General features: G+C 43.6%; 1 protein-coding gene across 1 annotated transcript in view; it reads left to right on the top strand.

The window, feature by feature from the left end:
• Positions 1 to 16,089, top strand: part of XRCC5 (X-ray repair cross complementing 5) — an 89,655-nt gene that overhangs the window by 16,843 nt on the left and 56,723 nt on the right. The window contains exons 7-10 of the mRNA XM_084778380.1: positions 1,795 to 1,909; positions 2,977 to 3,115; positions 6,942 to 7,054; positions 13,105 to 13,167. Of these exons, the coding sequence (XP_084634506.1) occupies positions 1,795 to 1,909; positions 2,977 to 3,115; positions 6,942 to 7,054; positions 13,105 to 13,167 (430 nt within the window). The remainder of the gene's footprint in view (positions 1 to 1,794; positions 1,910 to 2,976; positions 3,116 to 6,941; positions 7,055 to 13,104; positions 13,168 to 16,089) is intronic.

Here is a 16,089-nt window from a genome sequence, read left to right as displayed (position 1 = left end):
CAAGTCCTATTACAACAAATAAGCAAACAGAACCCTTCTTAGATAGATATAAACAAGCAAAACACCCAAAGCCAAAGCTCAAAATGTAAAGAATTCCTAGCCAGTGTCATTACAATATTGATATTATAAAGGGAAAATGTTCACCTTGGTATTGGAAAAGCAAATTATTATTATTATTTTTTTTTTTTTTTAAAGAATGAAATCCCTGGCCAGGTGATTGTGGCACATACTTTTAAGGAGGCAGAGTATAGGTGGAGTATAGCCTGGTCTACAGTGCGCGAGTCCAGAACAGCCAAGCCTACACAGAGAAACCCTGTCTTGAAAATCAAACAAACAAAAGAATGAAATCCCTGAAGTACCATTTAACAATAAAAGAAACTGCTTTTTCTATTTGTCCATGATACTGTGGGACAGACCATCTTTATTATCTGTCTTAGTCCTGGTTAGAGTTGGATGCACACTTACTTTGAGCAAAGGATTTGGAGGTTTATTTTGTATCTCCTGTCCTGTGTTTGAGAAGTCAAACTGTGGCTATGCGATAGTTTGTGTGGATTCAGAGTCTTGGGACAATGTTGCCTCTGTTTAGGAGTTAATTCCGTTCATCTGTTGCTACATGACATTCAGGAGTATAAAAAAGTTCTCAATTGAAGTAGGTCAGCATAGTTTTATAAGACAGAGTAAACTTTCAGGCAAGAATATTAACTGGAGCCAGGAATGGTGGCGCACCCCTTTAATTCCAGCACTCAGGGAGGCAGAGGCAGGCGCATCTCTGTGAGTTCGAGGCCAGCCTGGTCTACAAAGCAAATCCAGGACAGCCGGGGCTATTACACAGAGAAACCCTGTCTCAGAAACAAAAACAAAACAAAAAAGGTGAAATTTAAATCTGGTTTTATCACAAGAGAAGACTACAAGAGAGATGAAATTTGTAGTACTCATTAGAATAAAGAGCAAAGGAATAAATGATCTAATATATGCAAAGTGTGCGATCTAGACCTTACGAATGATGACCTTGGTGTAGATGGAAGAAGAATCTATGAAGTGGTAGAAAACCACCTCACATTATCCACTGAGTTAGCGACAGAGACCTCAGCCGACTCCAGTCCTCAGAACCATATCATAGCATCAGCAGCTGCCTGCCTCTGCCTCCTGAGTGCTGGGACTAAAGGGGTGTGCTGCCGCTCCTGGCTGCATTCCACCTTTGTTGAAGTGAAGCAGCACTCTGTTACATCTGGCTTCTTCCTGCCCTTCTCCGAATTAAAACCCTGTAGAGTTACTTACTTTACATAAAGACCGAACAGACTACTGATTCCTTTATTCCCTGAATGGCATTATGTAACTCTCTCTGTTGTGTGCGTATAAAAGCATCATGTCTTTTATTTGGGGACTTGGCATTAACTAACGAACTGTGAGCAGTGATGCTGTAGTCTGGTGCCCTGCCTTTGATACCCCAGAGCCGGGTACCAGATACCTCTGATTCTAGATACCTCTGATCCTCTTGTCTGTTGTTTTCCGAATCACTGGAAGAGTTGAAAGAAATGATTGACTAGAGGAGGGCAGAGCGGTTCCTTCTCCCCTGTCGGCAAAGTGATTGGAGTTCTACCACCTCACAAGCCAGCTCACTTGTCTCTGGCTCCTTCCCAACCACGGGCTGTCATTTTCCCGCCACCCCCTGCTGCTTCTCGATCTTTATAATCAACAACAGCTCACTTCTCATTCTAGTGAAATAACTAAACCGTCTAGTCCAAATTAGCATCTAAAAATTGTGCCTTTCATTATGTGTTTTCCTTTATTAAGTGAGAGTCTACGGCAGCTGTGTGTCTTTAAGAAGATTGAGAGGCGGTCCATGCCCTGGCCCTGCCAACTGACCATCGGCCCCAACTTGTCTATAAAGATTGTAGCCTATAAATCGGTAGGTAGTAAATGCATGGTTTTTTAAAAGCAGTGTTACCAGGCAGATAAACAGGCTTATGTAAGGCGCTGACAATCCATGTGTGAGTCATTCAGGGTATAATTGCTGCCTCCCTAGCTCTTCTCCCTTTTGATTTAATCTCCATATAGCTTTTCACCTAAAAGGCATGCGAGGAGATGCTTCAAGAATTGTTTATAGTATGGCTTGGTTCTCTCCTCTTCCTCTTTTGATGAGTTGATCATTGATTTCCAATCAGGAATTCAGGCCTTTGTCTCTTTTTCTTTTAAAAGGAAGAAAAGGTGATGGATGAGCTCGTCACTGTATGCCATGGCAGGGATGTCAATGATGCCCCAGGGTTATGCATAGCCCTGTGGAGACACACCTAATTCAGTCATTAGCCATCCAATAGCAATAGCATCTATAGAATGTCAGAAAGGTGACATTTTGTGAGCCATTACTCATGTGCATTTGTACATCATAGCTCATTTCAAAAGCAGCCTTTGGCTGCTATCATCTAGTTCTTCCATGTGAGTCTCCTTGCCTCTCTTCCTCCTTTAAATGAATGCTAAAAGTATAATTAAATCTGAGAAATAAATATATAGATATATTTTTATATGTTTAAGAACTTAATTCTCAAACATACCATGAGGCCATGGAGGTAATTCTGAGTTAGTTTGGTTTCTGCCAAGTCCAGAAGAGTGTGCCTAGGGAAGACACTCTGCTCTCTCAGCTTCTCAGTTTTCCAGTTTCCTTTGTTGGCCTCTCCCTTTCTTTTTGATTATGGTAAAATGTATGGTCCCTCTTTATTAGGCAATTTGAGGATTTTCCTATAGAAAGTATATGTGTATTCAGAAATCAATATGTGCCTATAGATTACCAGAGAAAAGGGGAATGTAGAGCCAGCTATAAGCTATTCCCCTTTGAATTACATGAAAACGTGCATCCTAGGAAAGAAGAGGCTAAATACTGTAGCTAGAGTAATTGCTCAGAGACTATGCTAGATTTTCATTTTGTCAATGAGTATCCAGTCTTTCCTTATTTTCCCTTTATCTGTCCTTTGAAAATAGATTGTAAAGGAGACAATTAAAAAGAGTTGGATAGTTGTGGATGCAAGAACCCTAAAGAAGGAAGATATAAAAAAAGAAACTGTTTATTGCTTAAACGATGATGATGAAACTGAAGTTTCCAAAGAGGACACTATTCAAGGTATGTACCAAGCGTCTGCACTTCCACTCAAGAAAGCTTGTCTTCAGGGGGATGGGAGGCAGCATAGGCTGTTCACCTAGAGACGCTTCTCTGAGTTACAGACGTGCAGCTGAGGCAACAGTAAGACTCTGGGTCCTGTGGGTCAGTGGGGAACTCTGGTTTTGGGAAAGATATGTCTGATCCTTCTGAATTTAAAAGTGTTTAGGTGAGAGAGGTAAGGAAGAATGGGGAAATAGAAGGATCCAAAGGGTCCTAGAAACCTACAAGAAGACCATTAAGACTGGTGGATCCGGACTCAGGCGGGTCAGCTCAAACAGACTGTACCCACCAAGGACAATGCATGCAGTAAACCTGGAACCCCTATCCAGATCTAGCCAATGGACGGCACATTCTCCACAACTGTGTGGAGAGCAGGGACTGACTCGGACATGAACTCTGGTGCCCTCTATTTGACCACTTCCCCTTGGTGACACTCAGGAAGACTAAGCAGGCTACCAGGAAGAGACCTGATAGGCTGTGATCTTACAGTGGGGGACAAGGTCCCCTTCTGTCACAGACCTAGAGGAGGGGAATAGGATGAAAGAGGGAGGGAGGGGGAATGGGAAGATACAAGTGAGGGGATAACAAATGAGATGTAATCTGAATAAATTACTTTAAAAAAAATTGTCAAGGGCTGGGCATGGTGGTGCATGCTTTTAATTCCAGCACTCAGGAGGCAGAGGCAGGCGGATCGCTGTGAGTTCGAGGCCAGCCTGGTCTACAGAGTGAGTCCAGAACAGCCAAGGCTACACAGAGAAGCCCTGTCTTGGGAGTGGGGGAGGGGGAGTGTCAAGTGTCAGGACTTGCACTTGGTTTTATTCTAATGTGCAGAGTCACTAGCTGGGAGGAAGCTCATAAAGCGGCTGGAGCTGCTCTTTCCCGGATTCCTCCAAGTGTCAGTTTCAGGTTTTCTATTCTACCGGATATACTCATCTGGGAGGAAATATTATTTGTGATTGTTGTTGTGGCTTATGCACACTAGGCTCTTTAAAGCTGTGCTAAATATACCCCACCCACTTGGCTTAAATAATGTGTTTATCTTTTATCCAGAGGACTTGGAAGCTAGCTGAGAATATCTGAATATTCAAGAGCTCAAATCCTCAGATGCCTAATGATGCTTAAGATGGCAGCCAGGGTGCTTAGAGCAACTTATTACCAGGCTGTGCACTACTTGGTACAGTTATAATTTCCTAATCCTGGGGGAAAAAAAGTCATGTATTGCACTATATCTTACTGCATGTATTTAAGTGCATGAGGGAGTGAGATAGTTTGATGCTGCTAGTGGATAGACTATATACCAAATAAAATTACTTTACATTTTCTACTACTTGTTTGATTGAATTTAGTAGCACAGTGTAGAGCTTGGATTTTGGGATTATAGTTGAGTTGGAATCATGACCCTCCATTAGCTCATCCGTCTTCCCTGGTCAAAGGACTAAGCTCGTGGTGGGAAGGGGACCCTGAGTAATGCAGGCCAGGCTCAGCGGAGCTGTGTGTCTCTTAGTGGCAGCCAGTATTTTCTCCTGTCACAACCTCACGAAGCAGCCACTGTTGCTGTTTCTACTTTACACAGTAGGACTATAGTAGTTACTTTTCTTACTAGTGTGACAAAAGTAGCTAAAGACAGGAAGCTTCCTTTTGGCTCACAGTTTGAAGGTCCCGGCTGCCAGGTAGGGAAGGGAAGGGCGCAGGAGTGGAAGGCCACAGTCAGGAAGCTGGTGCTCAGCTGTTTTCTCCCTTTTGTTCAGTCCTGGACCCCAGCCCATGCGATGCTGCCACCCACATTTAGGGTGGGTCTTCCCACCTCAGTTAACCTATTATAGGAACTTCATCACAGGCAGATAGTCAAGATCGGCCATCAGAAGGGCCAAAGCTGAAAGGCACTCATTATCAGGAAGTCACACAGTGGTAGTGAATATAAACATGGTTTTGTTTTGATCCCAAGTGTGGGATGGGGAACAGACTTGTGAGAGATCAAGTGATGTTTGTCCACTAGAAAAGGAAACACCTTGTGCGGGGGCTTGGTTTTGCCAGCTAAAACACATCTTAGTACAGATGCTGAGAGGAGATATATATATGAGCCCCAAAGCAGGAGGAGGGGGTTTTTTGGGTCTTGGGTTGCTCCACTTCGAGATGCTCCTAGAGAGACTTCCAGAGAACGCTTCAGGGCTCCGGGTTGGTTCCAGTTGCTGTTCCAGGTTCCAGCAGCAACTTTGGTTGAATTACTTGTCTGCTGAAATCCTGCCAATTACATTAGGGGAATTGCTCCCAGGAACTGAGTCCAAAAAGGTCTACTTCTCCTGTTCCCATTGACCTCTTTTCTCTCCTATCTAGGGTAGGTGGGTTGGAAGGGAGGTATAAGCCTTAAAGAACCTCAAATAAAGTAGATTTGGAAAGGGTGGAAGCCCACACACAGTAGCAGGGCACAGGCGTGGAACTCAGTCTAGAGTCTGCACTCCTCCATGCTGTTCACTCATTTGATGATAAGAAAGGTTAGAGAACAATTTGGTTTAGTGTTTGAGAGGTGCTTGGTGAGTAAAGTGCTGCTGTGCAAGGGCGAGGGCCTGAGTTTGTATCCCCAGCACCCACATAAAAGCCAGGCGTGGGCTGGGCATGGTGGCACACGTCTTTAATCCCAGCACTCAGGAGGCAGAGGCTGGCTGATCTCTGTGAGTTCCAGGCCAGCCTCCTCCACATAGTGAGTTCCAGGACAGCCAGGGCTACACAGAGAAACCCCGTCTTAAAAACTAAAACCAACCAACCAAATAAATAAATAATAAAAAGAAACCAGCCAGGCATAGCACTGCACACCTGTAACCCTAGTGCTGGGGACATGGAGGCAGGTGGATCCAGGGCTTGCCAGCCAGCCAGTCTTGCTGTGATGGAGAGCCGGCTCAGGGAGAAGCATACTTAAAAAGTAGGTGGAGAGCGAGAGTGAGGCATGTGAAGTTGACCTCTGACCTGCACATGCATTCTCTGTGAGCACACCTGTATGTACACATGCACACACGTGACTGCATACAAGTGACTGGGGAAAAAAATGTTTGGTTTAGATGCTACTTTTTTTGTTTGTTTGTTTGTTTTGTTTTGAGACAGGGTTTCTCTGTGTAGCCCTGGCTGTCCTGGACTCGCTTTGTAGACCAGGTTGGCCTCGGACTCACAGCGATCCGCTTGCTTCTGCCTCCCGAGTGTTGGGATTAAAGGCGTGCATATGAGGTTTTATTTACCTAACCTAAGCTACTGTAAGTAAATACAACCAAATTCTAGTAGTATAATGCATTCAAATCCAGAAAAGTATAGAGCCTGTCATCTGAGTGCTTTTAAATAAGAGTTTGGCTTTGTCTCTTAGAAGGCTGAAGGGTTATCTATTTCCAGCATGTGTTTTTGGACATTTTGTTCTGAAGATTTCTGATGGGCATTTTCCTCCATGGATTTCTGGGTTTCTGAATAAATATGCTTTTGGTTATGTTTACAACTCATACATGTTCTGTAGTCAACACGGTTGTCTTGGAGGATGTGCTGTGTCTGCTAAGTCTCCTCCCATGCTGGGTGATCATTAAGGTAACTGGATTGCAGAAGCTGCAGCTTTAAAAGTGTAGTTAGGCTTTAATCATCTGTATATGATGTTCATGGTTTGTTTATGCCTCTGCTTTCGCCCTGTTGATCACAGGGCCAATGCTTGGTGCCAGGGAAGAGGCTGGCTCTGGGGTTCGTGTATTGTTGATGTAGACACACAGCATATCTCGGGCCCCATAAGCCTAACAGATGCTCTGCTCTCATTCTCCAGGGTTCCGCTACGGAAGCGATATAGTCCCTTTTTCTAAAGTGGATGAAGAACAAATGAAATACAAATCAGAGGGGAAGTGCTTCTCTGTTTTGGGATTTTGTAGATCATCTCAGGTATAGCAATTACTCTGCGGTTGTGAACAAAATATGTGCCTTGAGCTTTTGACTGGTTGTTTTATTTACAACTCATAATGTAGTTTGGGGATGAGTGTTGCCATTTTTTTTATTTAAGAATTTTAACTTGTGTTAAAAGTGTGTGTGTGTGTGTGTGTGTGTGTGTGTGTGTGTGTGTGTGAATACATGTGTCCACATGTGTGTGGACATGAGAGGACAATCTCTGGTATCCATTACTCAGGTACTGTCCAATGATTTTTTTTGCAACAGCATCTTTCACTGTTCTGGAACTTATCAAATTGGCTGGACTGCCTGTCCAGTGAACCCCAGGGATCTGCCTGTCTCTGCATCACAGTGCTGGGATTACAAGCACATGGACCACACCAGGCCTTTTTTTTTTTTTTTTTTTTTTTTGAAACAGGGTTTCTCTGTATAGCCTTGACTGTCCTGGACTTGCTTTATAGACCAGGCTGGCCTTGAACTCACAGTGATCCATCTTCTTCTGCTTCTGGAGTACTGGGATTAAAGATGTGTGCCACCATGCCCAGCTACACCAGGCTTGTTTAAAGTGTGGGTTCTGGGGCTTGAACTCATGTCTCTGTGTTTGCTGTTTGAACTATATCCCTAACCTATCATCTTTGATATTTGAAAAGAAAAAACAAGATCTAAGTGGAGATTCAGTGTAACTTAGAAGACTGTGTTCCTTAAACTACTTTCTCACCACCCAGATTTTAGCAGCTGTATTGTGTACTCAAAATGTCATGTATATGTGTACACACACACACACACACACACACACACACACACACACACACATATACACACACACACTGGCTTTTGAATGTCAATTAAATCTTAGAATATCATATATTTATTTTAAACAATTTTATTTTTTATTATGTGCATGGCTGTGTGGCTGTGTGTGGAAATACATAAGTGGACATAGATGCTAAGGAGGGCAGAGGTCCCCTAGAGCTGGGGTTACAGGCAGTTATGAGTCACTTGACATGGATGCTGGGTATTGAGCTCAGGTCCTCTGGAAGGAGAGGGATGTGTGCTTAGCCACTGAGCCATCTCTACACTCCAGAATATCATTGATTTATGGTTGGTCACCTTGTCCTTCAATTTCTGGTGTTCTAGGTTCTAGGCTGTGAACCTTATGTATAAGTCACATAGTTTTTAGACAGTAAAGGGTAGATATGTGAAGTAGACACATGGGGAAGTGCACACATGGGATCCCACACACTCTCCTAGAAAGTGTTGTCAGAGAGTCCCGAGGTCTTAGGCTCACTCAGTGTTGTTAGGTAGACTGCAAAATGATGAATCATAGCTAGTAAAAACAATAATTATTATTATTTTGGTTTTTTAAGACAGGGTTCCTCTGTGTAGTGCTGGCTGTCCTGGAACACACTCTGTAAATCAGGCTGGCCTTGAACTAGAGGTCTTCCTGCCTCTGCCTCCCAGGTGCCGGGATTAAAGGCTTGCACCACTACTGTCTGGCAAATATTATCTTCTTATGTGTGTTTCTCCCTGAGTCCACAGGGATGAGGAGATTTTTGGGGAACTCATGTGGGAAGTGTAATGAAAATAAACCCCTCTGATGGTGTGCATTGTGTTGCTCTGGCACACAAGCCTTATGTACGATTAGTGTTAGGTTAGTTCAGTGAGGTTTGGGCGAATTGCTTTCATGATTCTCTATACTCTTATAAGTATCTTCAAAACTCATAAGCCAAGGCCTGGGGACAGGGGTGGCTCAGTGGTTCAGAACGTGAACAACTCTTTCAGATGACTAGAATTTGCTTCCCAGCACCGTGTCAGGTGGCTCCCAGCTGCCCATTACTCTACTTCAAGGGGGTCTGACACACTCTTTTGGTCTCCAGGGGCGCCTGTACATACATGGCATACATTTTTACACACACACACATACACACACACACACACACACACACACACACATATCTGTAAAAAAACAAAACAAAAAATGCTCTTTAAGCCAAAAAGTGGGCAGACTTCCCTAAAATCTCTAAGAATGTACAGAAATGAGATGCACTAAGTGAGAATAGCAACTTTTTGGAAGATTCAGAGCATCCTAAAAATTCTTTAAATTAAAAGTATTTACATTGAAAATATATAAAGTTAAAACATGATTATTAATGGTAATACTTATTAGTCTTGAGTGAAACTAACCTTATCTAAACTAATGTGTAGAAACTGCCCCCTCATTTAAAAATACCTAATTTTATTTATTTATTTATTTTAAAGATTTATTTATTTATTATGTATATAGGGCTCTGCCTACATGTATATCTGTAGGCCAGAGAAGAGTATCAGATCACATTATAGATGGCTGTGAGCCACCATGTGGTTGCTGGGAATTGAACTCATGACCTCTAGAAGAAAAGTCAGTGCTCTTAACTGCTAAGCCATCTCTCCAGTCCCTAATTTTATTTTTTATTTTCATGTATGCCTTTAACAAAATCTTATTTTTTATTTTAATACACATGGGTGTTGGCCTGTATGCCTCTCTGTGTACCGTGTGCATGCAGTATCTACGGAGACCCGAAGAGGGTGTTGGGTCACGGGAACTGGAGTTACAGGCAGTGAGCTGCTCTGTGGGTCCTGGGAATTGAACCTGGATCTTCTGGAAGAATAATCAGTCCTTTTAGCCACTGAGCCATCTCTCTAGCTCTTCTCCTTTTTTGACACAGGTTTCACTATGTATTGCTGGCTGGCCCATAACTTATAGACCAGGCTGGCCTTGAACTCACAGAGATCTGTCTGCTTCTGTATCCCAATCGCTGGGATGTAGGTTCACTGCATCTGTCTGAAACTGCCCTCTCTGCCTGTGTCTAGAGACAGACAAGCCTTCCCCCAAACACCTTTAGTATAATTCAGAACTGCAAACACTGAAATTACCTATGCCAGGCTGGAGGGGAAGGCCTATTTTAGCTAAATAGCAAAGCAAATCAGGGTGAACACAGCAAAAAACAAAACAAAACAAAACAAAACAAAAAACCAACCAAAACCAAAACAAAATGACAAACAACAACAACAAACCCCACATTCCTTCTAAAAAGACTTTTATTAATTTCAAATTTTACTTTTAAAATCATGAAGTATTTTCTAAATCAACTTTTAAACTTCCAAATCAATTTTATTTGATTGATTCTGCTTTTGAAGGAGGAAAGTACTTTTATTCAAGTCTGGGATTGAGTAAATGGATAAAGACTGTCCATCTCCAGGAGAAGAATCTTCCTGCTCTCCAAAATGAAAGAAGAGTCTCACGGGTCCCCTGAGATGGGGTGATCCAGCTTTCACAACTTGAGACTGTCATTTGATCTTTACCCTCCAGCCAGGCAGGGCCACAGTCAACTTTGCTTTAAAGTTCTGTCTCAGACAAGTATCGTGCAATACTGTAATTATAACTGCCATTCAGTGACTAATCACAGTGTTCCAGCCAGTGTCAGCATTTGATAAAAACCCTGAGTTGTTATCACCCTCTCAGGCATGTACTGTGCTCTGCATCTTTTAGATTAGGGAATTGAGGATTAACCTCCTTATGTCACTAGTGGAATAATAGTAAATGTGGACCCTGAGCCAAGTCTTTTTGACTCCATGGTCTGCACCATCATGTAGTGGCACAAATATGAACTAGCACGGTTTGAATAGCCCACTCTATGTACCTACTTACGTGTATTATCTTAACCAAAGGACATACGGTGTTAAACATAGTATTTTCCATGGGGAATATGACAAAATGCAGAGATGCATCTTTTAACAGACTAGTGGGTATCAGTTATCTTAAATAAAGTCACATGATCCTCCATACCATCTTCAGCTGCAATGTTGACAAAATACCATTTCTGGAATGAATTGGTGTGTGGATGGTGTGTGTGTGTGTGTGTGTGTGTGTGTATGTACTGCTTACTTTAAAATATCAAGCAGCTTTTCAGTTCTCTTGCCAAGTTGTCCAATGTTCTGGGTATATAGTTATAAGGCAGAAAAGACTGTAGCAATTAGCTTCCCTCCAAATTCCTTGCTGCTCTTTGAAAAAGTCATGTAGGTGTGCTAGGAAAAGACATCATTAGCTTTTTCTTAAAGATTTGTTTTTATGTTTAATTATGTGTACGTGTCTGCCTGTGTGTAGGTATGTGCATGTGTGTATGTGCCTGTGTGTAGGTATGTGCATGCGTGCATGTGCCTGTGTGTAGGTATGTGCATGCGTGCATGTGCCTGTGTGTAGGTATGTGCATGCGTGCATGTGCCTGTGTGTAGGTATGTGCATGCGTGCATGTGCCTGTGTGTAGGTATGTGCATGCGTGCATGTGCCTGTGTGTAGGTATGTGCATGCGTGCATGTGCCTGTGTGTAGGTATGTGCATGCGTGCATGTGCCTGTGTGTAGGTATGTGCATGCGTGCATGTGCCTGTGTGTAGGTATGTGCATGCGTGCATGTGCCTGTGTGTAGGTATGTGCATGCGTGCATGTGCCTGTGTGTAGGTATGTGCATGTGCCTGTGTGTAGGTATGTGCATGCGTGCATGTGCCTGTGTGTAGGTATGTGCATGCGTGCATGTGCCTGTGTGTAGGTATGTGCATGCGTGCATGTGCCTGTGTGTAGGTATGTGCATGTGTGCATGTGCCTGTGTGTAGGTATGTGCATGCGTGCATGTGCCTGTGTGTAGGTATGTGCATGTGAATGGAGCCCAGAGGCGTTGGATCCCCGGGAGCTGGAGTTACAGATGGTTGTGAGTCACTCGACAGTGAGTGCTGGGAGCCAAACTCAGGGACGTTGCAAGAGCGCTCTGTGCTCTTAACTGCTGGGCCGTCTCTCCAGCCCCCTCCCCTCGTTAGCTATTTTTTGAATAAATCAAGGCTCTTACAAGTTCTAGCAGGGGAAGTTAATCTCTGAGTATGCTGTGCTGGAAATGTAGGGCTAGTCTCGCATGCCATAGAGCAGTGGTTTTCGGCTGGGAAGTGGTGGTGGAAATGAGGGATGTTTGAATTATGTGGCCCTCACACCTTGGAAGCTTGGTCTTCCTAAGCTGCCGTTACTGTAAAGCACAACCGGTTTCTCAGCTTCAGAGGAAGGAATTCAGGGAAAAGCTGGATGAAAAATGCTGCCCAATTCTGCACATGGCAGGTTCTTCTAAATAAGCCCCAGGCTGCAGTGCCACAGACACTGAGCGCTCGGGCTTGGTGGATGGGTGCAGGGGCTTTGATGTCAGGAACATGAACATTCATTTTCTAGTCAGGTCTGTGACCCTGGTTGCATTTCAAGAGGGAGCAAGGATTGACAGTGCATTTTGTTAAACTAGTTTCCTACCTCCAGCCTGCTCAGAACTGGCTCTTTGCTTTGGTCTCTTTGCAGTTCATCAGGGGCTTGTCACCTCTCTTGAGGACTTTATTCCTAAGAGACTTTGTGAGACAGTCTTTGTTAGTGTCTAATTTTTCACCTTCCCCTTGCACTGTGCACTATTAATGAACACACTATATACTTGTCATTATAGACAAGTTCACTGTTATGTCTGCCCTGGATCTAGTGTGTAGACCTTGTTTTACTGTCCCCCCCCAAGATGTATTGATTTTTATGTGTATGAGTGAGTGTTTATATACATTTATGTGCATCATATACATGCCTGCTTCCCATTGTAAGATCAGCAAGTGCTCTTAACGGCTGAGCCATCTCTCCAACCTTTAGCCTTTTGTTCTGGTTAGTTCCTACTTTCCAAGTCTTAGCTGAGGTGTCGGGTTTTATATACATTTTCTGAAATTCTCATGGTGCAAGGCCCAGTGCCCTGAGTTGGACTGTAGTACAGAATTGCATTTAATTTCACATCTGTTTGGGCTTCTGAAGGGCGTGGCTATACCCTAGTCACCACTCGGCGTTAGTATGCAGCATATAGAACAACACGGGGCTTGCCCCGGGCACTCACTGGGCTGAGCTTCAAGTGCTAGGTTGTTTCTAGTCACTTTGGACAGACACTTTTAGCAGTGTGTGACCTTACAGCTATATATATTTCTAACCATTTTTTTCTCCTTACTCTTGTAGGTTCATAGAAGACTCTTCATGGGACATCAAGTTCTAAAGGTCTTTGCAGCAAAAGATGATGAGGTGAGTGGGCACTTTGAGATAGTACTGCAGAATCAAACTGGTGCTTTAGGAAAGTGGCTGCCTTTGTTTGTTTGTTTGTTTCTTTGAAACTGGGTTTCTCTGTGTAGCCCGAGCTGTCCTGGAACTCATTTTGTAGGCCAAGTTGACTTTGAACTAAGACATCAGCCTGCCTTTGCCTCCCAAGTGCCGGCATGAGCGTGCGCCTCCTCACATGGCCTGCCTTTGTGTTTTACAATGACATGAGTATTTGTAACAGCAGTGGGAAAATCGCCAACCTTTAACTCTGGGAATGAGAAATGATGAGTGGGCTGGCTTTAGCTTGAGCGCAGTGCCCGAGGACATTGTCTGTCACAACGGTGACCTTTGAAGCGTGTGACTTAGGTGTAGGCATTCTGTGTCAGGTGTCACGGAGGGTTGGACCGTGCTGACACTTGCCTCTCATGAGCAGTGGTTAGTGCTGGTGTGGACCAACAGAAGCACTGCCCCCGTGTGGATGACTTTCTGTCTCCCACGGTCTCAAGAGTTTGTCAGGCTGGCCTCTTCTGGCTAACAGCGTTGACTTTCATGTCCTCCACTCATGCTTTGCTGTTTGTACATACTTTCTTTGTGAAATAGTAAGTCAGCACGGAATATTTCATTCATGTGTTGGTCTGAGCTGGAAAATTCCAATAGAGAGCGTGTTTAAAACAGTTTAAGCGGGCTTCTAGCATTTGAAGGTATTTGCATTAGAAAATAGTGAACTTGATGTAAAAGATTCCTGTGGGGTGGAAGAGGGTATCGGTGACCTCCTTTTCTCTACAATTCTGAATCATGGCTGGCTGCTCACTTAGCAGGTGGCATGTCATTGTCTGAGAACAGTTAGCATCAGGAGAAGATGCTCGCCTTCCACTTTTCTGGGTGGCGCTGGGCCCATTACCCCACATACATGACTTCATATTTGGGAATCCTCGTTCATGGTGTTCACCTGAATCAAGCTTTAGGAATTTGCTTGCCTGGTCTGGTGTGTATTGTTCATTTTAAACTTTTAAAGCCTCGGCTATGGATTTAAATCACACTTGTTTTCCTTTTCCACAAAGGGAGTTCTGATCACTTCATGAGAACCGTAAGGAGTGCAGTGAGCAGTGTTCTTTTACAGAGCTGTACTGAGACACCTGAGCTGCAGTTCAAAGTTGTCATGGAAGTAATTAATTTCTGTTTTTGTCAAAGCCAAATGAAAATGCAGAGACGAGTTTCTAATAAAGCAGCTCGTGCTTGGCGTAGGACTGGGGTTGCCTCAGGGCCCATGTGTGTGTGGACGTGCTAGCCTGGGTGCTTGATGGCTGGAGGAGAAGTTGGGCTTTTATTAGGGTCAGGAAACCTGTGCAGCTATCACTAAAGATTCCTCACTGTCCCTTTTGGTGGTCTAGGGACTCGGTAAGCTCTGGTGGGTGAGCTGTAGAAGTTCCTAGGCGAAGCTAGTCCCGAGGTTATAGCTGGCTGTCCTGCAGTCAGTTACTAAGTACAGCTGGATCTAAAGGGAGAGCAAACCCTCTCCAACTGGCTCCTTGAGATGATTCTGGGATAGCAATTTTGATGACCTGGGTATTTTTTCTTTCCCATAGTCCTTCAATTCTATTTTTGTGGGTTGTGGCAGGTAATGGCTCAATTTTGCATAATGAATTTTCACATATCATAAGGTCACTTTGAGGTTTTTAAAGAAAAGGCACCTTCATTTCCTAATGGCTCTTTGCTATCTGTCAGTTTTTTAATGTGGTAGTCAAAATTTGATATTATCCGACTGAGGCTTATGAGATAAGTAGGACAGTAGGGAAGGTATGCTGTATGAGAGCTTCCAGTAAAAAGTGCACGCAGCAGCCCTGTGTGGGAGGTGGGGAGTAGGGGGGCGATGACAGATGTAATAGCAGTCTTCATATGTTTTGAGGATGATCAAGTGGAACAGAAATTAATCTGTGCTTCACACCAGAGAAGTGAGCTGGGACCAACAGGTGGGGAGTTCTGCTCCAAATGAATTATCCTGTCACCAAAGATTACTAACTCCAGATGGATGGCTTTCTTGTGAGGCAGTCTTATGTCCATCCGTGGAAGTTTGCGAGGAAAGTCTCCAATAACCAGCAATCATCTACATCATAGGGTTTTAAAGTGGGTGGATTTTATTGTTTTCCAATTAAAATATTCTGTGACTCAGTGAATAACTCCTTAACATGTTTTCTCTGGTTATATGCTTATAGTGTGTGTGTGTGTGTGTGTGTGTGTGTGTGTGTGTGTGTGTGTGTGTGTTATATTTTTTATGTGCTGATTTGCAGTGTGTGGAGAGAGAAGGGCAGAGGAGAAAGGAAAGGAATGGGGACTCAGTTGAGTTAAATGCAGCTTAGTGTTGTTACAATATAGAAGATAATCATTAGCCCATCACCCTTTACCTTTGTTCTATGACAGGGTCTTAGAACCTAGCCAAGAATAGGATTAATGTTAAGTATTACTTGGAATTAGGGGAAATTTGTCTATTAGAAAATCTGTAGACAATTTTGATGTCAAGATATTGAAGCCATCAGTTTTTATGAAGGGATGGGATATGCATAGTTAACTGTGGTATAGGCTGGCTGTGATACAGGAAAAGTACATAGTGTTTGGGAATTTGGAAGATGAAGCTTACTTAGTATAGCAAATCTGAAGTGGGTTAGAAGACATGGGTGGGACTGTAGCCAGAAGGAAATGATATGAGCAGAAGCACCAGGGGAAGCAAGCCACAAGACCTCCCTGGTCACTACGAGGCTGGAATAGAACTGTTAGAGGCTTGTGGAAGAGACTGACATGGTCATCTCTGAACAGAAGAGGCAGTGATGTGTTTGAGAGGCAGCATAGAGGTTGAGCTGAGGGATGAGGAAGGCCAAGGACTTTGAGGCTATAGTCTGGTTGAGTTGGAGG

Source organism: Acomys minous (assembly GCF_964271855.1).
Source record: "Acomys minous genome assembly, chromosome: 4".
In the NCBI taxonomy this organism is placed as follows: domain Eukaryota; kingdom Metazoa; phylum Chordata; class Mammalia; order Rodentia; family Muridae; genus Acomys; species Acomys minous.
This window is presented reverse-complemented; position numbering and strand designations above follow the sequence as displayed.